Source organism: Bos indicus x Bos taurus, chromosome 15 (genome assembly GCF_003369695.1).
Source record: "Bos indicus x Bos taurus breed Angus x Brahman F1 hybrid chromosome 15, Bos_hybrid_MaternalHap_v2.0, whole genome shotgun sequence".
NCBI classification, from domain to species: Eukaryota; Metazoa; Chordata; class Mammalia; order Artiodactyla; family Bovidae; genus Bos; species Bos indicus x Bos taurus.
In genome coordinates, this window is record NC_040090.1 from 3,004,914 (window position 1) to 3,029,094 (window position 24,181).

Consider the following 24,181-nt stretch of genomic DNA (forward strand, 5'->3'; position numbering starts at 1 on the left):
GCGTCAGCTGAGCCGGACCCTGCCCCTGACTCTGTGGAGCAGGTCTGCTTGGTCACCCAAGGAGAAACGGGGCGACGGGGGGCGGGGCCGGGCGGCCAGGCTGTCACCGCAGGATGATGGATGAGCCTGTTTCGGGCTTGTAATTAACATGGAGCAGCTCTGAGATCCTTCCCCTGGAGGAGTGCTCCCCGGGTGAACACTCCAGGGAGTGCCTGGGAGGCCCTCTTCAAGGGCTTGGAGCTGAGGCGGGGTGTAGAGTTGCAAGGAAATTCTGACACAGCCTTCCAGAGGTTTGTACGTGTGTGTGAATGCGAGTGAATGTGTATATTTGTGACCCAAATATTAGCGTTTTTTAAAAAATATTTAGTTATTTTCTTGGCTGCTTTGGGCCCTAGTTGCGGCATGTGGGATCTGGTTCCCTGACCAGGGACCGGACCTGGGGCCCCTGCTTTGGGAGCGTGGAGTCAGCCACTGGACACCAGGGGCTTCCCTCGTGACAGCGAATGCGTGTACGTGTGCGCGCATGCGCACGTTTGCATGTACTTGCACATACCTGGGCTTCCCTGGCAGCTCAGCTGGTAAAAACTCCACTTGTACTGCAGGAGACCCCGGTTCAATTCCTGGATCCGGAAGATCCGCTGGAAAAGGGATAGGCTACCCACTCCAGTATTCTGGACTGGAGAATTCCATGGACTGTATGGCCCATGGGGTCGCAAAGAGTCGGACATGACTGAGCGACTTTCATATCTATGGGCTTTCCTGGTGTTGCTGGTAGTAAAGAACCCGCCTGCCAATGCAGAAGACGTAAGAGACGCAGGTTCGATCCCTGCGTGGGGAAGATCCCCTGGAGGAGGGCATGGCAACCCATTCCAGGACTCTTGCCTGGAGAATCCCATGGACAAGGGAGTCTTGCAGCCTGCAGTCCATGGGGTTGCAAAAAGTTGGACACGACTGAGCAACTTAGCATGCACAGCAGGCACACGTATCTATATGAGTGTACACGTGTGCTAGGTTGCTAATTAAGACATGGTTAAATATACAATGAGAGGAATATGTAAAATGTAGATTTTTGTCTGGGTCACTTAAAGAGGACTTGCAGTTTGAACAATTCTCTTGGCAGGTAGGTAGCCCGGGTCCCCAGGGAGGAAATAATGGCTTGTCCTCGCCCCATCCAGGGCAGGTCGGGATGGAAGAGGTGTCCCAATTTGCTTAAAAGCTTTTTTCTGGGAGAAGAGGAATTCATATTTCCCCAACATTTCTTCTCAAAATTCAAGATGGTGGAGATCTCCCTGGTAGTCCATGGCGAAGACTCCGTGCTCCCAATGCAGGGGCCCGAGTTCGATCCCCGGTCAGGGAACTAGATCCCACGTGCCACAGCTAAGACCCTCTGCAGCCAAATACATATATTTTTTCAAAAGTCGAGATCGTGGAGAGATTTTGGTAATGGGTGAGTACAATTTCAAACAAGTCTTAGGACAAAGAATACGTAAGGTCGTTACAAAAAAAATTACCTTGAGAAAAATGGAATCTAGGTTACTAAGCACTGGGGTCTACTTCCAACTCTGCTATGCGCCAGTTTAGAGGCCTTGAGGGGCTGGATTAATTACTCTCTAAGGCTCCATTTTCCCTTGGCAAAAAGAGGATAATAATGATATGAATTCTTGAGAGTCCCTCGGACTGCAAGGAGATGAAACCAATCAATCCTAAAGGAAGTCATCCCTGAATATTCATTGGAAATACTGATGCTGAAGCTGAAGCTCCAACACTATGGCCACCTGATGAGAACAGCTGATCATCTGAAAAGACCCTGATGCTGGGAAAGATTGAGGGCAGATGGAGAGGGGATGGCAGAGGCTGAGATGGCTAGATAGTATCACCGACTCCATGGACATGAATTTGGGCAAATTCCAGGACCTAGTGAAGGACAGGGAAGCCTGGCGGGCTGCAGTCCATGGGGTGGCAGAGTCAGACACGACTGAAGTGACTGAACAACACGGTGGTGTGGGGCCATCATATTTTATTCAAATTCGAAAAGCAGCAAATCTCCTTAAATGAAAAAAATCAAGGTTGCATGATTTCAGAATTGGTATGCTGAGCGGTTTCCCGACTGTTTACAGCTTTGGCCACCTAGCAGCGTCCTTCGAGTTGGCAAAGTAGCTAACCTCCGTTACGTTTCCATCGTTAACCACACTGCTGCTTATGTGTATCGTAACCTCCGACAGTGACATTACTGACAAGTGTGCTGTTATTCCAATATTCAACTTTATCATTAAAAACATTTTCTGTATCCTAGAATGACGTTATCTTAGAGTCATTAAGTGGCTGTGTTCGTGCCAAAAAACACTCCAAAATCAATAGCTTTGTAATGGAAGTTAGATATGATAAAAAAAAAACACTATGAAAAAGCCCAAGTAACTGTCATAACATGCCAAGAAGTTAATTTAGGAGTGCCTGCTCAGTGAAACACGAGATTTTTAGTGTTTAGTAAATGCAAAATAGCGCAAATACAGAAGTGGTTGAAGATCCCTCTCCCTGTTGCCGTTTTTGTCGCTTGGTCACTAAGTCACGTCCGACTGTTCGCGGCCCCACGGACTGCAGCACACCAGGCTCCTCTGTCCTCCACTCTCTCCCGGAGTTTGCTCAAATTCATGCCCACTGAGTCGATGATGCCATCCAGCCATCTCGTCCTCTGTCATCCCCTTCTCCTGCCCTCAATCTTTTCCAGCATCAGGGTCTTTTCTAATGAGTCAGCTCTTAGCATCAGGTGGCCAAAATATTGGAGCTTCAGTTTCAGCATCAGTCCTTCCAATGAATATTCAGGGTTGATTTTCTTTAGTTTTTTTTTCCCACTTTATTTATTTTTTAATTGAAGGATAAATGCTTTACAGAATTTTGTGGCTTTCTGTGAATCATCAACAAGAATCAGCCGTATTTACACCCACGTCCCCTCCCTCCCGAACCTCCTTCCCATCTCACTCACCATCCCAACCTTCTAGATTGTCACAGAGCCCATGTTTGAGTTCCCTGAGTCTTACAGCAAATTCCCATTGGCCATCTATTTTACATATGGCATTGCAAATTTCCATGATACTCTCTGTATACATCTCACCCTCCATTTCCTTTGGGATTGACTGGTTTGGTCTTGCTGTGCGAGGGTCTCTCAAGAGTCTCCTGCAGGACCACAGTCGGAAAGCGTCAGTTCTTTGCACTCAGCCTTCTTTATGGCCCAGCTCTCACAACTGTACACAAGTACTGGAAAAACCACGGCTTGAAAGACGGACCTTTGTCAGCAAGGTGATTTCTCTGCTTTTTAATGTGCTGTCTTTCATGATTATTCTTCTGGAAAATACAGTGTCAAATTATGTAAGTCAAATTATCCAGTGTCTTTGGTAACATATTTTTTCATAAGGTGTGATCTCCTCTTAAAAGAAATTATGCAACCTATGAAAATTTCTCAGTTTGGTAAATGCTCAGTGCCTGTTTAGGTGGTTTTCATTGCTACTGTGGTTCTCGATCCTAGCCCTAAGGGTTTATGGGGACCAAGCAAATTCTCACACAGCATGTGGCTCAGATCAGGAAGTCTTCTGGAATCCAGGCAGAACCTAAAGAACCACTGTTTTGAAAGCAGTGGCTGAATGAGTATAAACTGTTAATTTTGGAATCAAAGTGTAAATCCCCACATCGGGGATTTAGGGCTTCCCTGGTGGCTCCGCTGGTAAAGAATCCACCTGTAACACAGGAGGCCTGGGTTCAGACCCTGGGTTGGGAAGATCCCCTGGAGAAGGAAACAGCTACACACCCCAATATTCTGGCCTGGAGAATCCCATGGGCTGTATAGTCCACCGGGCGGAAAAGAGTTGGACACGACTGAGCGACCTTCACTTTCGCTTTCGGCTGCTTCAGAATCTTGGAACAGGTACTTCCCTGGTCGAGTGGCTAAGCCTCCTTCCTCCCAGTGCAGGAAGTTTGAGTTCAGTCTCTGGTCAGGGAAGTAGATCCCACATGCTACAACTAAGACCTGGTACAGCCAAATAAATAAATATATAAAAGTATTTTTTAAAAAAATCTGGAAGAGATCATGTGTCCAAGAGGCTACACAGGACCAAGTTTCAACAGTGACACCACACGGCAGTAAGGACTCACTGCAGCGCAACTCGAACCACTTCAGGATTTTTTCTCAGAATCGGTTCAGTTCAGTTTAGGCGCTCAGTCATGTCTGACTCTTTGAGACCCCGTGGACTGCAGCATGCCAGGCCTCCCTGTCCATCACCACCTCCCGGAGCTTGCTCAAACTCACGTCCATCACATCCGTACCATTCACCACACCCGCCAGGGGAGGACTGGGTCCCTGGGGATGGGTAGCAGACCCCCGGAAATCTGCCTCTGCCAGGGTGGGACAGCGGGGCAGGTCAAGAGGGCGAGGGTCTCAGATATGTGTGTCTATGAGTGTGTGGCCTTCTGTCTTTCTCAAAAGTGACACTAGCCAAATGGAAGAGCTGGGGGTTAAGGATGCCAGTCACAGAGATAGCAGAAAAGGAAGAGTGAATTATACACAAGCAACATGACACCTCATGTAAACCTAATAAGTTGTTTCTAATATCATAATGATACAGACAAAAAGTTCTTGATGCCTTCAGGAAAAATGTCAGCGTAGCAAGTTTCTGCGGCAATTCGCTAATACTTTCTGTACATACACGCTAAGTCCTCTGTGGTCGATTAGAAAGGTGGTTACCATCATTCTTGCTTCCTTAAAGGCATGCCTTTAGCAAAAAGACTCTGCAGGTCTTTTCTTTAGAAGTGGACACGTTTGTTGAATTCCCTGGCGGTCCAGTGGTTGGGACTCTGAGTTTTCACTGCTCAGGGATCACGCAAGTTGTGAGGCATGGCTGAAAAAAAAATGTGGACAGCTTTTCCTGACTCTTTGAACCTAAGCTGGACCGGTAACTTGGTTTGGCCAACAGAATGAGGCATCAGTGATGTGATGTTACTTCCTGGCTTCAGACTCGAGAGACTTTGCTTGTCTCCATCAATTTCTTAGACCCCTGCAACCTCCGTTTGAACAGGACCAGACTAGCCTCCTAGTCTCCTCCTAGAAGAGAGAGACCCGTTGGAGCAGAGTCCGTGAGCCAATTCGTTTCAGCCAAGGTCCCAGCCGTATGGAAGAGACTGTACAAGCCCAAAGCCAAACCTTCAAACCCGCCAGCTAAGCCCCCAGCTGACTGCAGCAGGCAGCTAACCAAGGCCACCCTGACCTGCGGGGCCCTCATGGACTCACTTACTCACCAGCTAAGTAAATGTTAATCATATTAAACCAAACCCCCCAAACTGACACATGCCCTCTTATAAGAAAATCCTCAGAACTGAGACTATTTAAATTCCCTTCACTCTCAGACGTTCTACTCTGTCTAGATGTATAACAGTCTCTTCTTTCCCCCTACCTGGATGTGGTGATTCATTCATTCAATCATTCATTCACTCAATAGTTTTTTTCTTTTTTGTCTTTTTTTTAAGGGTAAAGCACTTTGATAGGCATGGTGGGGACATGGTGTAGGACATAAACAGAGAGATCTGATTTATGGTCTCGTTTGGGCAAAAAGGAGATAAGCCTGGCCAAGGAAGCCACCTGTTCAGACAACCCTGAATCAATTTACAGACATGTGGTCTCAGGGCTTCCCAAATGGCTCAGTGGCAAAGAAAGCACCTGCCAATACGGGAGACGTGGGTTCCTTCCCTGGGTCGGGAAGATCCCCTGGAGGAGGGCACAGCAGCCCACTCCAGTCCTCTTGCCTGGAGAATGCCATGGACAGAGGAGCCTGGCGGGCTGCAGTTCATGGGGTTGCAAAGAGCTGGACACGACTTAGCCACTGAGCACACACAGTCTTCGGATAGTTGCTTAATCTTTCTGAGTTTCTGCTTCCTTGTCTCACAAACGGAAGAAATACCTGACTCTCAGCATGGTGGGGAGGATCAAAAGCTCTGTAAAGCTCTGTGCCCGTGGGTCAGGACCACCTTTTCCTTCAGATTTGGGGTTGGCACTCAACACCGTATTCATCGCATCAGGGTCTCCCCAAAGAGGGGTGAATCTTCTGACATTTGGGAGGTGACTGCTTTCAACAGTTCCTCATGGAAGACTCAGTGCAAAGCCAGCCCCCTTGATGGAAATTTGGCGTCTTCCCAGGAGGCCAAGGAAACGGGAAGAGAAGGGCCCGCAGAGATCACTCTGTACACGGAGCGGGATGAGTGTCTCCCCGCACCCACCGCGCTGCCGGTCACGTCTGGATGACTCTTGGCTGTTAGCCTTGGTTGGAAGACTGAACTGCAAGGAAGGCTCTGTCTGGGGACCTGGCCTCTGAGGTTTTGCCCCCAAAACAATCCACACGGGGAGCTGGGTCTGGAAGCACAGGCTGAGACGGGGAAGCAAGCAAAAGTGGATGAATGACAGGGAAGGGTTAAGCCATGAGCACCCGCCATGTCTTCTATTTCCCCCTCTCAGAACCCGCCCGACAGAAACCAGAACACCTCTCAGAAACCAGAACATGTGTGACCTAGAAGCAGCACACGGGAAGCTTGACCTCCCCGAAGGGCCAGGGGCTGAGTCCGTGCTTCCCCTGCAGGGCGTGGGGCGGGGGGTGTGGGTTCGATCCCTCGTCGGGGAATTAATATCCCACACGCCACATGGTGCAGTTAAAACACAGGAAACTGTTACCTCCGATCCTGCCTTTCAGCCCTGAGCGTGGCACCCCAGCCCAGGACACGGAGAAGGAGACCAGCCTAACTCCGTGGGGGAGGCAGGGTAAGTGGGAGGGGTCAAGGACGACCAGGCCTGCAGCTGAAGGGCTAAAGTCAGAAATTAATGGGCATGTTTAAACTGACAACACTGTAACAAGGAGAGGAGAAGAGGCCACAGGAGAGACGTGGTGGGCTGGGGGTGGGAATGGGAGGGATGGAGAAACATAAATAGAGACAGGAGACGGAGACAAAATGATGGGATGAGAGCCAAGCAGAATGGGAAAGAGGGAAAGAGAAGGGCTCAGAGTTGGAGCATCCGTGAGTCTAGCAGTACAAGCTGGAAATGGGGACAACGTGTTGAGAGACGTCTTCGGAGACTAAAAAAAAATGCTCTGTGTTAGAAGTGTATCTTCCTTATCTGTCTCCCCCATCAAGGTGTAGATCTTAAAGGCGGGCCTTAGGTTCACGTCATCTCTGTCTCCTCTGCACTTAGCACAGTGCCAGACACATGCTGCGTGCTCAGTAAATTGGTTGAGCAAAGGAACTATGAAGAAAAGGCAGGATTCGGAGATAGAAGGCGAGGGACATAGAAGAGAGTGGCTAAGAGCTCAGACTTCGGTCATAAGGATGTACTTTGCAATCCCAGGACTGGCACCTAAACTGCAGGATTCTGGGCAAGACTTAGCCTCTTCAAGTTTAGAGTTTACCATATACAGTTGTGAGGATTGATGTCTGCAACCTGCCTGCCAGTGCAGGAGACACAGGAGACGAGGGTTTGATCCCTGGGTTGGAAAGATCCCCTGGAGGACGAAACGGCAGCCCACTCCAGGGCTCTTGCCTGGGAAATGCCGTGGGCAGAGGAGCCTGGCAGGCTACGTCCACGGGGTCACCACTAAGCGTGCAGAGCTCTCAGCGGACGGCCTGTGTCAGTTCTCAACAACGTGAGCTACTGTTATTACTGTTGTTGCAAACAAATGAACAAGATACAGGCTGTGATAAATAGATCGCATTGGAAGCGCTCAGTGAGTGGCTCCACCCTTCCACTCTGTAGCGCTTTCCCACTCTGCTTCTAGGTCTGGCCATGTGCCTTGCTTTGGCCAACAGGACTATGGTAGACTTGATGCAAGCCGAGCCGCAGGGTGTGGAAAGGACTGCCTGTCTCTGACTCTTCACTTGGAAACTGTGCCACTGCAGGTGAGCGTTGCTGGAAGGATCCAGGAGACGGATGTGCGGAGGAGAGCCAAGGTGGTCCAGCTGAGGCGACTGTAGGTCAGTCACCCCCGGTCACCCCACCAACTCCTACAGACGTATGCGCGAGCACAGGGAAGGTCTGCCTGGCCCAGCCCAGATCGGTGAGTTCAGCCCTAACCCCCGGACTTCTGTGAAATAATAAACGGTTGCTATTCTAAGCCATTAAGTTTGGAGTGACTTGTTACACGGCAGCAGCTAGCTGATACAGGGGCCACGGAGGCCCTCGTCCTGTAAAATTGAAAGACAATGACAGAGAAAGTCACGGTTTGCCAGGTTTTATTTGTGAAGTCCGTTGTATTTGTACCAGAGAAGGTGGCAAAAAGTGCTTTGGAGGGGTCACGGTAAGGGAGGAGGGAAGGACCCCAGGGGAGCCCTTCGGGTGGAGGCAGGCCTGAGGTGGGAGGTGGGGAGGGGCAAGTGCAGAGCGGGCTGCAGCTAGGTGAGCTGAGGCCCCGGGGCGGGCTCAGCCCTTGGGGTCGTACACCCGACCCATGAAGACCGGGAACTTGTGCTGCTGGTCCCAGAGCAGGAAGAGGAAGGGCTGCTGCACTTCGAAGAGCAGCAAGTTGCGGGCCACGGAGACGACCGAGGCCGCAGTCGCCTCCACCCCGCTCTCCGTCAGCTCCAGGGTGGCCTGGTGCCGGATCCCAGACACCTGCACGTCCGGGTCCTCCGTCAGCCCGCACAGGTTGACGTCGTAGATGAAGTCAAAGTAATCTAGGGCGCAGACGGGGGAAACAACGCGTCAGAGGCCTGCACAACTGTCAACATGGGGACGCAGCCCGCGTTCGGCAGTCGCTGTGAACGGAAAGCAACCTCTAAAAACTATAAAAAGTGAAATGTAAAAAATAGTCATTTAAAGTACTTTTAAAATTAAAATATTACGTTAAGAAACAAAACCAAAAAAGACCAGCACGGAAACCTCAGCAGTTGGAGACATGGATCCTGATTTCCTGGGCTGATCCCAAGTTCCAACCCTCTCTTTCTCCTCCTCTTCCTTGGTTATCAAATTGTAATCACACTACAGTGTGCCTTCCAGTCCCGTTCGTGGGCTCCTTAATCCGTGGGCCCATCTTCACTCCAGTCACCACTTCCTCTCAAGTGGTCAGAGGCCTGGCCACAAGCCCCCCAAAACCCTGACAAGTGATGCCTCGGCTTCCTCATCAACAAGGATCTTGGAAACGAGGTGACGAATCAGAAGGAGGACGTTCGTTCTCAAATGACATCACGTACCAGGGCGTGAAACGAGATCAGGAAATGAGATCATCTATTAGGAGACCAAGTTTGATAAAAGAAAACGAAGGGATATGTATGGCACGCATTTGTCTTCAGTTGCTCAGTCATCCGACTCTGTGTGACCCCATGGACTGTAGCCCCCCAGGCTCCTCTGCCCATGGGATTCTCCAGGCAAGAATCCTGGAGTAGGTTGCCATTTCTTCCTCCAGGGGATCTTCCTGACCCAGGGATCGAACCCGGGTCTCCTGCATCTCCTGCATTGGCAGGCAGATTCCTTACCACTGAGCCACTTGGGAAGCCCAACCTGAGACGATGGATGTGAAAAATACTCAAGACAGTGTTGACCACATTTTAAGGCCCATCCCCCCCCACACACAACCTCTTCCCCTCTGGGGGCCTAGGATCAATCCAGGGCTGCCAGGACTCACCCAGCATGTCCTGACTGCTCTGCACTTTGATGCGAGGCATCGTCAGGTGAGTGGGATGGAACTTGGTCATCTCCAGCTTCTTTATGACAGCTTTGAAGACGGCGGTGCTGAGAGCCTGCTCCAGGTCTTGGAGATGGTGTTTCACGGTCTGGGGCACCAGGATCACAAAGCTGAGGTTGTGAGACAGCTGCAGGCGGCCCACCTGGAGAGGAAGAGACGCACCTTATCAGTCTTCCTGCCCTGCTCTCTCCTGGCCCCTACCTTCTGGGACCCGAGGCTGGTCTCCAGTCTGTACTGTTTCAGGAAGGAGCCAGAACTAGGCTCGCAGGCTTTGCCACAAGATGGGGTGGCCAGGTAGGCAAACAGCGCTGGTCTGGCCCTGTGCTGGTGAGACGCAGAGAAATGAGCTAGAGTTTCTGATTTCACAGGCTGAAGGTCACACCCATACTCTGCCACTGATGAGCTGTGCGATCCAGGCAAGCAGTGGGACCTCTGAGCCCAGTTCCTTTCACGTATGTTGTGCATAAAGTGCAGAAAGCACATGATGTACCATCAGAGTCATCAGGTCTGTCCTTTCAAAGACTTTGGATGGCTTTTCCCTGCCTGTGAGGGTAGGTATAAACCTCCTGGTCTGGCATTCAACATGGTATACAAGCTGATCCCAGCCTACCTTTGCAGTTTGCCGGTAGAAAGACTTACAACTGGCGGCCAGACAAAAGTCGGAGAGAAGTACAGGAGCCACAAGTGCAATACACGAGTGTTCTCAACTCGGGATGATTTGCCCCCAGTGACGTTTGGTAACGCTCGGAGCTGGCAGAAACGGGCGCTCAGAGTGCTACTGGCGTCTAGGGGGTAGAAGTCAGGGTCGCTCCTAAGTCCTGCAGGGCCGGGGACAGCGCCTTATACGAAGAATCACTGACCCAAAGTGTCAGTAGTGCCAAGAAGGGAACCCCAGACGGAGAGGACAGAAGAGACTATCACTGAAATGGCATTAAGGTCGAGGCTGAGAGACGGACAAGAATAATCTAGAATGCAGAACTCAACTGGGCGATGAAGACGTTAACTGAAACCAGTCAGTTGTTGGAATTTGAAAAACTGGCCCAGAAGAAGCAGGTTGCACACTGCTGTATCACGGGACGAGCACGGCCACTCGGGCGCTGTCGGCAGAGGGGCTGCACGGGGTGCTGGCCGGACGCTGCGCCCTCCACATCCTGGTATGGGCCTCGCCTCTCTGACCAAAATCACCACGCTCTGGCCTTGAAATTTCAAGCTAGTAACCCTAGCGTACTTGAGTTGGTAAATCTAACCCCCTTCGTTGGGGAAATAATCCTTAAATCCCAGGAAAATTTAGAACGAAGTATGGGAATGACAGAATAAAGCAATTCTATAGTATGAACGCTGGGTGATAAGTTCAGAGTAATCTGTGTTTGTTATTTAAAATAGCGTGTATAATTTTTAAGAGTCAGACATGCTAGCTTCATGCTTTTGGACAAAGAGGGGTAGGATAGGTGCATTCGGTTTGAGAATAAAGTTGAGATGTTGATTGAAAGTTGATTTACTCTTCAGATTTAATTTTCACACGTGGGCTTCAGGTGCCACAAGATATGGACAAACAGGGGTGTGATTCTGTCCAGTCAAGTATTTAACATGTTAAAAAAGAAAATCAAGTATGCCAAACGTACGAAGTATATTTATAAAGTATATACATAAGCTCATAATGCTTAGGGGAAGATTAATTAACCATATTTGTAAATGAAACAATGGCTTAAAGGAGTTTAATCTGGTCAATGTGGTTTAATTAAAGAACAAATGAAAGTGTTTTATAAAAAATTATGATTAATAATGTAGCAACTTCAGCTAAAAATTTAAAAGCTTAAGTAAAACTTTGATTTTGAATTTATAATGTGACCACATCAAATAAGTGAAGTGAAGTGAAAGTCATCTCAGTCATATCCAACTCTTTGTGACCCCACGGACTGCAGCACACTAGGCCTCCATATCCATCACCAACTCCTGGAGCTTGCTCAAACTCATGTCCATTGAGTCTGTGATACCATCCAACCATCTCATCCTCTGTCGTCCCCTTCTCCTCCCGCCTTCACTCTTTCCCAGCATCAGGGTCTTTTCCAGTGAGTCAGTTCTTCACATCAGGTGGCCAAAGAATTGGCGGTTCAGTTTCAGCATCAGTCCTTCCAATGAATATTCAGGACTGATTTCCTTTAGGATTAACTGGTTTGATCTCTTTGCAGTCCAAGGGACTCTCAAGAGTCTTCTCCAAGACTCTATACTCTTCTCCATGGACTCTATACAGTTCATGGGATTCTCCAGGCCAGAATACTGGAGTGGGTAGCTATTCCCTTCTCCAGGAGATCTTCCCAACCCAGGGATCGAACCCACGTCTCCCGTATTGCAGGTGGATTCTTTACCAGCTGAGCCACAGGGACGCCCATATCAAATAAAGTATTTGTTTAAAACCCATGGAACTGTAAAGAGTGGGGAAAGTGGAAGTGAAAGCGTTAGTCGCTCAGTCGTCTCCGACTGTTTGCGACCGCGTGGACTGTAGCCCGCCAGGCTCCTCTGTCCATGGGATTCTCCAGGCAAGAACACTGGAGTGGGCTGCCATTTCCTTCTCCAGGGCATCTTCCCAATCTAGGGATCAAACCCAGGCCTCCTGCCTTGCAGGTGGATTCTTTACCGGCTAAGTCACCTGGCCAAACCCAAAGAGTGGGAGGGGGGTTGCATAAAAACCCTCCTCCTTTGTCATTAAAAATCCCTCACCCTGATACTCTCCCCGCAAATACTGTGAGTTAGAGTGATGGCCCAAGCCTGCCCGGCATCCTCACGCTCTCTGCCTTGCACACGTATTCTGGTTCTGTTAAACAGTTGGCAATACTGAAAGCCATTGGGTGGGGGTGGATGGATGGAGAGGTGGAGAAGGGCATGGGCGGTTAAGAGTGGTCAAAAGTAGCCACTTCTGTGACATCTTCCTAGCCACTCATTCTGAGTGAGTTGCTCCCTTTAGCATCTTCCATTGAACATTCATTTATTCAGCAAACATAATGAGCACTTATTATATGTGGCATTGCTCTCGGCCCTCAGATATTGTAGGGAAAAGAGAGAGAAAGTCTCTGATCACAAAATCTCAGAGAGATAGACAAGACTGCAATTAAATAGGCAAATAGACAACGTAATTCAGATAGTGGTAAGAACCCTGCTTTTGAACTGTGGTGCTGGGGAAGACTCCTGAGAGTCCTTCTGACTGCAAGGAGATCCAACCAGTCCATCCTAAAGGAAATCAACCCTGAATATTCATTGGGAGGACTGATGCTAAAGCTGAAGCTCCAATACTTTGGCCACCTGATGCAAAGGGCAGACTGCTGGGGAAGATTGAGGGCAGAAGGAGAAGGGGGTGACAGAAGATGAGATGGTTCGATGGCATCACCAACTCAATGGACACGAGTTCGAGCAAACTCTGGGAGACAGTGAAGGACAGGGAAGCTTGGCGTGCTGAAGTCAATAGGGTCACAAAGAGCTGGGCACAACTTAGCAACTGAACAACACAAAGACAATACAGTCCCTGGATATATTAGTAACAAAACATTATTAGGAATAAGACAGGGTGAGGAGGAGGCGACTTTAAGCAGGGGGAGGTCTCCTCCACCTAGCTGACCTTTTAGCTGACACCAGATGAGCCAGAGGAACAAGGTATGTGACAATCTGCCTGCAGAGGGTCCAGCAGAGGGAAAGGGTAGGAAAGCTTCCAGGGTGGAAACAGCCCTGGCATGTTCCAGAACAGGTCCTGTCTTTCTCAGCCTGACCCCGCATCACTGGGCATCTCCTGCTGTTCCCTGTCTCATAGGTCTGTGCCCTGCTACCTTAACAAGGCAGAAATATCTGGTCACTCATGTGCACGGCGCTATATTTAAAATGGGAAACCAACAGCGACCTGCTGTGCAGCACAAGGAACTCTGTTCAGGGTTACGTGGCAGCCTGGAAGGGAGGGGTTTGGGGGAGAGGGTGCACGCACACGTAGGGCTGAGTCCCTTCACTGTTCGCCTGAAACTATCACAGCATTGTTAACCGGCTATGAGTGTGTGCATGTGTGCGTGTGTGCGTGTGTGCTCAGTCCTGTCCGACTCTTTGTGACCTCATGGACTGTGGCCCACCAGGCTCCTATGTCTATGGAATTTTCCAGGCAAGAACACTGGAGTGGGTTGCCATTTTCTTTTCCAGGGGATCTTCCCGACCCAGGGATCAAACCCACATCTCCTGCATCTCCAGGATCGGTAGGCAGATTCTTTACCACTGAGCCATCTGGGAAGCCCTAACTGGCTGTACACCAAGACAAAATAAAAAGTTTAAGAAAGAAATAAATAACAACATAAGGAAGAAAACCAAGAAAACATCTGGTCTCTCTTCCTTCCCTCTTCATTCACTGAAATCATACTGTTCAATTTCTGCCAAGGAACTTAAGCCATTTAACACATGCACACGCATGCATTTACTACATACATGAACACATGGATATACCCAGACATGTGCACACATATGTACACAGATGCATGCGTACACCGGGACACACACAGGAGTTCCTAAGCAAGCAGGGTCTACTGGTGGGTTGACTGGGAAGAGAAACCAAGACACAGAACAGGAACACGACTCACGTTTTGCCATTTGAAGCAGTAGAGACGCAGGAGGAAACTAGAATCTTGCTTTCCAAACTCAAATATATAATGCCTCCCTTGGCCCAGGCTGGAGAGGGGGAGAAGGAGAAAAGATAGGGTGGAAACAGAGATGGAAGCAGGACAAAAGATGGGTTTTCAGTGGAAGGGTGCGCCCCACACCAATGGAGCCAGAGCAGAAAGGAAGTCAGGACGCGCGAGAGGCTCTGAGACAGGAGTGGGGAGGGCCAAGAACTCACCCGGGCGTTCAGAGTCCGGTCTGTGAAAGAGGCCACGGGGTACTTCTTGCTGTTCATCATGGGCACTTTGATGGCAGAGGATTTGAGGTGAAAGGGCTTCGTGCTTGTTCTGCCTTTATCAAAGGCTATCTTCCACTTGGCTAGAGGGAAGAGCAGGCGGAGGGTGACTCTAAGGCGGGTGGGGACCGGAGGAACGGGAGTTAAATGCTCTGTGGGCACGGGGTGGGGCAGGTACCGGGGATCCAGGGGTGGAGCTTGGGGTTGAGTGGGTTTCAAACCAGGAAGGGAAGGAAGATCTCAGGATGGGGAGACTCCCCCTTACCGCTCAGGGCGACAGCGTTGAGGAGGATGAGGCGGGTATCCTCAGGCAGGCTGTCCAGCAGCCGCCTGATCCTGAGGTTGGTCTTCTTGGCCACCCAGTCATTGATAAGCTCCAAGCTGGCTGTGCTGTCATTTCCCAGGGGTCTCGGGCTGCTGCCATAGAGCCTCTGAGAGGCCTCGGCGAAGGTGTCCTTGATGGTCAGGTCTGCAGGGATGGGGAGGAGGGTCGGGTGAGAGACGCAGGCTCGAGATCCGGGACATCCTCTCCCCTTCCGGGAGTAGCCCTGCAGAGGGAGCTGGCTTCTACCCCATGAACGCGGTGTGGAGCAGGGCTGCAGCCCCTCCTCTGACAGACGCTCCGTAGCCCGGACCCTGAGCTGAGAGCAGGAGGCCCTGTCCCAGGCCTCTACTGCTGGGCGGCCGTGGCTCAGCAAGGCAGCTCTTTGAGATCTTAGCTTGCATTTGCCCGTATTTTTCTTCTTTTCTTCCCTTCATTCAGACTGCTTTCTAGTCTCAGTGGAAGGTTGTAATAGGACTTCCTGGGTTTTGCTCTCCAAAACCCAGGCCTACTAGAGAAAAAAAGTGTTTGAAACAAAAAATTTTCCTGAACTAAATACTAAATATTGACTGCAGCTGTGTTTTCTGCCAACCTAGCAAGACAGAGGATAAATTCGATTTATAGCAAATGAGTAAAAAAGGCAAAGTTTCTTGAACCCCTCTGAGTCATAATTTTCCCATCTCGAAAAGAAGGTTTTTTTTATTTTTTTTAAAGATGAGTTTTCTTTCTTTCCTTCTTTTTTCTTTCCTATATTTTCTCGTTTATTTTTTTTTGGCCTCGCAGAGCAGCACACAGGCTCTTAGTTCCCGGACCAGGGATTGAACCTGTGCTGCCTGCAGTGGAAGCGTGGAGTTCTAACAAGTGGATGGCCAGGGAATTCCAATATTTTCTCAGTGTTTTTTTTTTTTTTTTTTAACAATGAATGAGTATTGCCTTTATAGTTAAAAAAAAGACAGAATTTTTTTCCCCAGTTTAAAAGTGGATCACACTAAACCTGTAATTTTTAAGCTCAGGAGAACTGAAGTTTCAAATGTAGTCATGTCTGAAGCCCACAACACTAAAGGGCTCTGGTTGAGGCTGGGTGGGAGTTCAGAGCCCTCCTGGCTCCATCCGGTCTCACAGAAAGTGCTGCCCCAGCCCCCACCCCCCATCCCCTCCCCCCACCCAGCCCCCTCCCCTCAGCCTCCCTCACTCCCACTCCCACCTGCAGCAGTTCTGCAGAAACCTCGGGCTCTGGGGAACAAAATCTGAACGAACTGCATTAGATCATTTTGGAAGCTTATTGCTCTGATGTTGTTGCTATCGTTTAATTGCTAAGTCATGTCCGCCTCTTTTGCAACCCCATGGACTGTAGCCCGCCAGGCTCCTCTGTCCGTGGAATTTTCCGGGCAAGAATCCCAGGGTGGGTTGCCCTTTCCTCCTCCAGGGGGATCTTTCCGACCCATGGATCGAACCCATGTCTCCTGCATTGGCAGGCGGATTCTTTACCACTGACTGCTCTGATCACCTTACCTAATAATGCAACATGCGTAAATGGCAACAAATTCATGTAACAAACACACAAAGAACAGGAGGCCCAAGACCCCCTGACCCTGGTTCACACACTTTCTCTGTTTTTTGGCCTCACAGCTGGCGGGATCTTAGCTCCCCAACAAGGCTCAAACCTGAACTCGGCCAGTGAAAGGTCAGAGTCTTCAGCACTGGGCCACCCGGGCATCCCCAGACTGACATGGTTTGGTCTATTTCACGCCTAGAGCCCTCCAGCCCTCCAGCCCTCCCTGCTCCTGAATGCAGAGGACTGTTCTTACTTTGATGAAATTGATGACTGCAAATGACTTGCCCACGATCTCACCTGGGCACCTATCTGGCACCCAGGAGCCACCTGGTGTTTCTCAGGCCCCGCCCTGCTCTGCATGCCTCCCCACCCACCCCCACCCTCACCCCCCCCACCCCGCGCCCCCGGCTTCTGGTTCTAACATTCCCTCTGTCCTCTCTTTCCCCAGTGCTACAGATGGATGGTTTAGTCGCTCAGTCATGTCCTGCTCTTGCAACCCCACGGACTGTAGCCCGCCAGGCTCCTCTGCCCATGGGATTCTCCAGGCAAGGATCCTGGAGTGGGCTGTCATTTCCTCCTCCATCCCCAGTGCTAGGCACCCACTCAAATCCTGAGGGCCCAGCTCAGCCCCTGCTGTCCTTCCCCCTAACACTCACCTGAGCTGTGGAAGATCTGAGAGAATGAGGTGAAACCTTCGGACATGAACGCCCTCAGGGCGTGGTGGACACAGCTGAAGTTCTGGGGGTAAGAGAGGAGGCGCTCCAGGCTGACCCTGGTTTCTCCTCCAGCCCCTGCAGCCAAGAGCAGAGAGCAGAGGGGGGCCAGGGTTAGGAGACCAGGCTGCAATGGTGGGGTGGGGGGGTTAACCCCGTATCATCAGAGCCAGAAATGGTTTCAAAGACAACACGTGTCAGAAAGAGAAGGGTGGGGGAATTATGAACAATCCAGAATTTTCTAGGACTAAATATTCCCTTCCTGCATTTTCCTACCTAATTTTAATACCACTTGTCACCCAAAGCCTGGTCCAGTCACCACCTGTCCCACACGACCTCTTATTTAGTCGGTTAGGGTTTACAAAGGTTCAGCCTGTAACCAGGGACACTAGCTCGTCATTAAGAAGAGAGAGCAGAGACTCATAAAAGATGCCCAATTCCCTTTCCCTTGTTCATCATTAAATACTGATTGTCCACACCTTCTGGGTAGTAATAGAATTCAGCAAGCACTCACTTTGTTCCAGGCATCGTAGGTGCTTCTCCCATAGTATCTCTTTGAATCTTCACTGTAACCCTTTTATGTAAGGACAGTTACTATCCCCATTATGCAGATGAGAAAACTGAGGTTTAAGAGAGGAAGTAATCTACTCATTTTAAGATCATGGAGTTCATAACTGGAGGGTGGAGAAAAGATTCAAGCCAGTTTTGGGGGAGGGGCAATAACAAAATTAACTGAAACCAATCAAATGAAATGTGCATCCCAGGGGACACTTGGCCACATGTGGAGACATTCTGGGTGTCACACCTGGAGGTGTGGGGTGCTGCTGGCATCTATCGGATACAGGCCAGGGACGTTAGGATTCTGGGACTCTAGTTGAAACGTTCCCCTGTTCCTCACTGTATTGGCTGCAGTAGCCTTCCTGGAATTCCCCTTTGGAGCAACAGCTGTTTCCATTGCCTGGAGCACTTTTTTGTGCCATTTCTAATGTAAATTACCCCAGGGGACTTGACAGTGGTCTTTCAGGGAAGTGGAGGGATTAACACTTTTTTGACCTCCTGCCACATTAGGCACTGGGCTATCTGGCTAATTTTTCTTTTTTTAAGGGTGGCTCAGATGGTAAAGCGTCTGCCTGCCATGCGGGAGATGATCCCTGAGTTGGAAAGATCCCCTGGAGAAGGAAACGGCACCCCATTCCAGTACTCTTGCCTGGAAAATTCCAGGGACTGAGGAGCCTGGTAGACTACAATCCATGGGGTCGCAAAGAGTCAGACACAACTGAGCAACTTCACTTTCACTTTTCACTTTCACAACCATTTCCATTTTACACAGAGGACTCAGGCTCAGAGAAGTTAAGTGATCCACCCAAGCTCACATAGCTGAAAAGCAGCATTGTTATGGTTCTACTCTATGTCCCTCTCTTGTCGTTTCCTTATGGTCTTACCCTGAACCATGATGGATGGGCTGCAACCTTATTTACATGTTCTTGCACAGGTCATAGGATTTATAAGCCATGCTGCTGCTGCTGCTGCTCAGTCACTAAGACGTGTCTGACTCTTTGAGACCCCGTGGACTGTAGCCTGCCAGGCTCCTCTGTCCATGGAACTCTCCAGGCAAGAATACTGGAGTGGGTTGCCATTTCCTCCTCCAGGGGATCTTCCCTGACCCGGGGATTGAACCCATGTCTCCTGCAATGGCGGGCAGATTCTTTACCACTGAGCCACCTGGGAAGCCCTTTATTATAAGTAGTGCCTATTAAATGATTGTTAAATGAAAGAATAAATGTAAGTTCCAGAATAAAAAGATTCCCACCCCCAACGCAGCCCATTTTCACAGCTTCCTTCCTTTGGCATAGCTGTATCTATATCCAGATACCTACCCTGCCTCAGTGAGTGAAAGTGAAAGTCACTCAGTCATGTCTGACTCTTTGTGACCCCATGGACTATACAGTCCGTGGAATTCTCCAGGCCAGAATACTGGAGTGGGTAGACTTTCCTTTCTCCAGGGTATCGTCCCAACCCAGGGATTGAACCCAGGTCTCCCACATTACAGGTGGATTCTTTACCAGCTGAGCCACCAGGGGAGCCCAAGAACACTGGAGTGGGTAGCCTATCGCTTGTTCAGCGGATCATCCCGACCCAGGAATCAAACCTGGGTCTTCTGCATTGCAGGCGGATTCTTTATCAACTGAGCTATCAGGGACCCTGCCTCAAGGGAACGTCAAACACAGGAGCTGGAGAGAACTCGGGTTCTTACCAAGCAGGATTTGGGTGAGGAGGCTGGCAATGCTGAAGGGGGAAAAGATGAAGTTGGTCTCCCTCTTCTTCAACACTGAGAAGTCCTGGTAGAGCCTCAGGGAGAAGTCTGTCAAAGCCTCCCCCAGCACCGCCTCTGCTGAGCGGATCTCCGAGTCAGAGCAGGAGGTGACGGGCGCCGGGCAGAAGGGCTCAGCAGTGGGCTGGATGGTTGATTGGACCGGTTCGGTGGCAGGCTGGCTGAAGGGCTTGGTGACAGTGGCTGGCACGACGGTCAGGTTAGTTATCGGCAAGGTGGGAGAGTCCTCGTTGCCTTGAATGGACTCACCATCGAGAATACCTCCTTTCTGGCTGTCTCCTTCACTTTCCCCTTCTTGTAAGTTCCCTGGGCCGACGATCATATCTGAGGTGACTCTGTCCTGTGGTTCAAGAGACTTTCTTTCTTTATTTCATTATGAGGCATAGTCCCCTTTAAACACAAACACTCAAAGAGAAGGTGGGAGGGGTTGCTTGGTTGCTAAGTCTGTCCGACTCTTTGCGACCCCATGGACTGTAGCCCACCAGGCTCCTCTGTCCGTGGGATTTCCCAGGCAAGAACACTGGAGTGGGTTGCCATTTCCTGCTCCAGGGGATCTTCCCAACCCAGGGATTGAACCCGCGTCTCCTGCATTGGCAGGTGGATTCTTTACCACTGAGCCGCCAGAGCATCAAAGGTGGGATACCAGAGAATTGTTCCTGGCAAAGCTTGGTAGGACAGGGGCCTGCCCTGGAGCCTCACCACGGATTGCTTCAGAGAAAGCCCGCATTATCCCATTTAACTGATAAAAGAAGCCAATAACTGAGACAAATTCAGCAACTAGCACAGGGTCTTAAGAGAAGCTGGAGGAAAAACTAGGGGTCAGACTTGGGTCTCTGCTTCCAGATGCCTTGATCACCACCACATTATCTGATCCATCTCAAAGGGCAATGCTAAAGTCAACTTCTGCACACACCCACTGAATGCACAAGCCAAGGCAAACACCCCCCTTTCTCCCTGGCTCACCCCATACCCCTGACCTCCGGCACCACTGGGGGGAGCCTTCCCACCCTCACCCCGCAGCTCAGGTTTCCACGAGGAGCTCTTGCTTTTTAGTTTCAAAATGCTGTCCATCTCCTTCGCCTTTCTGCTTTATTCTCCACCTTGTGCAGCAGGGCTGGTCAGCTCGCCTAAGTACCAGGCTCCGGGCCACCACAGCGGGTACGGGGTGGCGGGCCAGGCAGGATTAGACCCTAGGTGGGTCTGAGTCCTTGCTCTTTCCAAGCTGTGTACTCAACTCTGGTGGGAGGACCCCTGGTGTCGATCTCAGGAGGAGCTCTCGAATTCCCCGGAGCCAGAAGGGTTAACCTCAGCCCTGCTCCCGCCTGGCCCGCGCAGGGGTCACTCACCCCAGCCAGCAGCAGCAGCAGCAGGAGGGTCAGCGGGGTCAGCCTGGAGGCCATCTGGGAGGCGACTTCAGCCCGGACCTGCAGGGTCAGCCCGCTTCGGGTGCCAGCTCGGAGCCTGGGGTCTGGGGGCCCCCCCGCACGCCCACCCCCACGGAGCCCGCCCCCATTCAACGCCCCCTCCCGCCTCCCGCCCGGGCGCCTCCTCCCGGCGCCTCCCCCTGTTTTGTTGTTCCCAGACCGCGTCCCTTTCCCGGCTCGGCTGGCCCCTCGTCCCAGCCCCCTCCCAGGCCCGGGGGCTGGTCCACCTGCTCCATCTAGAGGGTCCCGCTGCAGCTCAACAATGAGGCCGGGCGGGGAGGGGGGCGGTCGGAGGGGGCCGGGGGAGGGGAGGGGAGGGAAGGGGCACCGGCGACGCCCAGAGGCCGCAGAGACAGGGGGGCCTGCGGGAGGGAGGGAAGTGAGGACGGGAGACCGCCTTCCTCCCCAAACCCCCATCCGCCAGCACAAACCTGCTCCTAAGTTCCGATCGCTGCGCTGCCTCGGCCGACTCAGCGGCTAGTCCCCCAGGGTTAGGGAGGCTGCGATGGGTGGGGGTTCGGTCGTAGCTATTGGTTGGCCCAGGACACTGCCCAGTTACAAATTAAGGCGGATAGAGGGCTGGTGTGGTTTCCCGTAAATCAGGCTGGGCCGGACCACTTGGTCCAGCCCCCTCCTGGAATTTCAGTTCAAAGCCCCTGGAGATCCCGGCTGGGGAAGCTGGGGTGCAGATCTCAGCTGGGCACAGCCGGCGTCCTGCTCCCTCTGCACCTGGCGGTGATGGAGCCATCCCAGACCCCAAATGTCCCAGACCTGCAGCTTACCAGCAAGCTGCCTTCCTGGAACTGCTCTTTGGACTGGATCCCTAAAGGAACGCCCTGGAAAGAGGCCCAGCGGTGCCCATTTGATGTAATAGCTAAGAGCCTCTGGCTCACTTGGTGAGCCTTCTCCTGAAGATAAAGCCTAAACTGGACCTCCTGAGGTCCTGATTTCACCCCTGCTCTCCTCCGTGGCTGTTTCCCCTTCTTTTCTTGGCTACCTGGAGTCCGTGGTTCTACCTATCTGTAACACGCAAGGAATCTGGGACACCCAGTCCAGCAAGCATTCACCTTAAGTGAAAAACAGAAAACTGGGAAAACCAAAACCAAAACCAGAAAGAAAAAAAAACCAACCCAGAAAGCTGGGTATCTGTGTCGAGGGGTGGGAGGCTGGAGACTGGGGGCCGATGGACCCCACTGTGAGACCTGGCTTGTGTGTGAACCGAGCAAGTTGCTTTCCCTCTCCGTACCTAGCTTCCCTCCCAGGGTTCCCAGGTAAAATACAGGAAGAAGCTCAATTAGATTTGAATTTCAGATAAACAAAGAAAAGTTTCTTTGAAAATATGTCCCATGCAATATTAGGACCTACTTACATTAAAAAAAAATTTTTTTTTTGTGGACGTTTATCTGAAATTCAGATTTAACTAGACATTCTGCATCTTATTTGCTAAATCTGGCAACCCTACCTCTGCAAAACACGGTGGTCTCTGGTGGCCTGATACAGCTCTGATGGCCTGTGGTCGGGTCACTGCCAGGCCTGTCCTGTTTGGCACATTCTGGAAAGTTGGCTGCTAGTACCAGAGCTGCTGTTCCAATGGGCCGACCAGGAACAGGGGCAAGAGAACACTTATGGGCTGCTGGGGGCATCCGTGGGAAAGACTCACAAAGACGGTACCGGCTTCTCAGGTCCTCATTCCTTGGGGCCACAGGGGAACCTCCCAAGTCGGGGGTGGGAGGGAAGTCCCTTTATATCAAGCCGTGGCCGCCAACAGCTGTACAGGCAGTGATACTCCTCTGTCCTCTGGGCTCGAGCTGCGCCAACCTGAACATAGGAGACAGCTGAACAAAAAGAAGCTGGTGGAAAGCCACGTCCTTCATCCTTTCATTAATGCTCATGACATCTACGACATGGGTGCTAACATTAATTCCATCTGAAACGAATTTTAAAAAATGAGACTCTGACTTCCCGGGTGGCGTAGTAGATAAGAATCTGCCTGCCAATGCAGGGGACCCAGGTTCGATCCCTAGTCTGGGAAGAGTCCACGTGCCTCCAGCTAGGCCTGTGTGCCACAGTTGCTGAGGCCTGCCCCCCGCGCCCCCGCCCCCATGCTGCAGGTACGGAAGTCCATGTGCCCAGAGCCTGTGCCCCAGAGCCAGAAAAGCCACCGCAGTGAGAAACCCGTGCACCACAATGAAGGGTAGTCCCCGCTCGCCGCAACTCGAGAAAGCCTGAGCACAGCAACGAAGACCCAGAGCTACCAAAAATCAATTAATTAATTAAAAAAAAACGAGACTCAACAGAAAATTATTTGATTCACCTGACATCACACGGCTAGTGACAGAGCCAGGGTGTGGACCACGTCTGTCTGAGCTCCAGACGCGGCGCTAACCCCTGTGGATTCCCGGCACAGGACATGAGCGCGTCTGAGGCTGGCAGCAGAGTGAACACCCTGTGTCCGGCGGCAGGACCGTGGAGCTCCGAGCACCAGGGTCTCAGGGCGGACAAGGACCGGCGCAGAGGTCTTCCCAAGCTCCTCCGGACGTCCCAGCTCTTTGCCAAAGCATCTCTTCTGGACATTTAAACGGTGTCTCTGCTTTGTGGCTACTGTCTTGCCCGATGAAACTGGGAACCAAGCTGAAGCCCTTTACCACTGTGAATGGCCTGAGGTTGACTTAAGCAGGGTGTTTACCTTAGTGTGGGCAATCGGATGGCTTCCCTCGTAGCTCAGTTGGTAAAGAATCCACCTGCAATGCAGGAGATCCTGGTTTGATTCCCGGGTCTGAAAGATCCGCTGGAGAAGGCATAGGCTATCCACTCCAGTATTCTTGTGCTTCCCTCGTGGCTCAGCTGGTAAAGCATCCACCTGCAATGCGGGAGACCTGGGTTCAATCCCTGGGTTGGGAAGATCCGCTGGAGAAGGGAACAGCTACTCACTCTAGTATTCTCGGGCTTCTGTGGCTCAGCAAGTCCAGGGTTTCTCTGTCATGAGAACCTTCCCTTCCAATGGGTGAGGATGGATAAGCTCACAGGAGGCCCTTTCCCCTCCATGTGTGTGCACAGCTTCTCCTCCCTGTGGGGTTCCTGGTGTTGGATAAATTCAAGTTCGCACTGAAGCTCTTTCTGTAAAGCGTTTTATCTTTTTTTTCCCATCTCTGGTCCACCCTCAGGTACCAACTGCTATGGGTGAAGCTTTCTGACAACCTGCATGCCCGCGGT

General features: G+C 51.1%; 1 protein-coding gene across 1 annotated transcript; it reads right to left on the reverse strand.

Annotated features, from left to right (window-relative positions):
* Positions 1-8,250: 8,250 nt before the first annotated feature.
* Positions 8,251-21,741, reverse strand: SERPING1 (serpin family G member 1). The gene is made up of 8 exons (XM_027562283.1): positions 21,400-21,741; positions 20,891-20,968; positions 19,467-19,884; positions 17,156-17,290; positions 14,888-15,091; positions 14,566-14,705; positions 9,645-9,846; positions 8,251-8,697 (listed from the first exon to the last, which is right to left on the reverse strand). Exons 2-8 carry the CDS (start codon positions 20,942-20,944, stop codon positions 8,444-8,446), a joined length of 1,407 nt encoding a protein of 468 aa, XP_027418084.1. The 5' UTR covers positions 20,945-20,968; positions 21,400-21,741; the 3' UTR covers positions 8,251-8,443.
* Between the last annotated feature and the right edge of the window lie 2,440 nt (positions 21,742-24,181).

Excerpts from the sequence above, each read along its gene's own strand:
- SERPING1 (XM_027562283.1), bottom strand. The coding sequence starts at position 20,944 with ATGGCCTCCAGGCTGACCCCGCTGACCCTCCTGCTGCTGCTGCTGCTG. Across the intron at positions 15,092-17,155 it reads TCAGATCTTCCACAGCTCAG|ACCTGACCATCAAGGACACC; the intron begins GTGAGTGTTAGG and ends CCATCCCTGCAG. Across the intron at positions 9,847-14,565 it reads ACCGGACTCTGAACGCCCGG|GTGGGCCGCCTGCAGCTGTC; the intron begins GTGAGTTCTTGG and ends CTTCCTCTCCAG.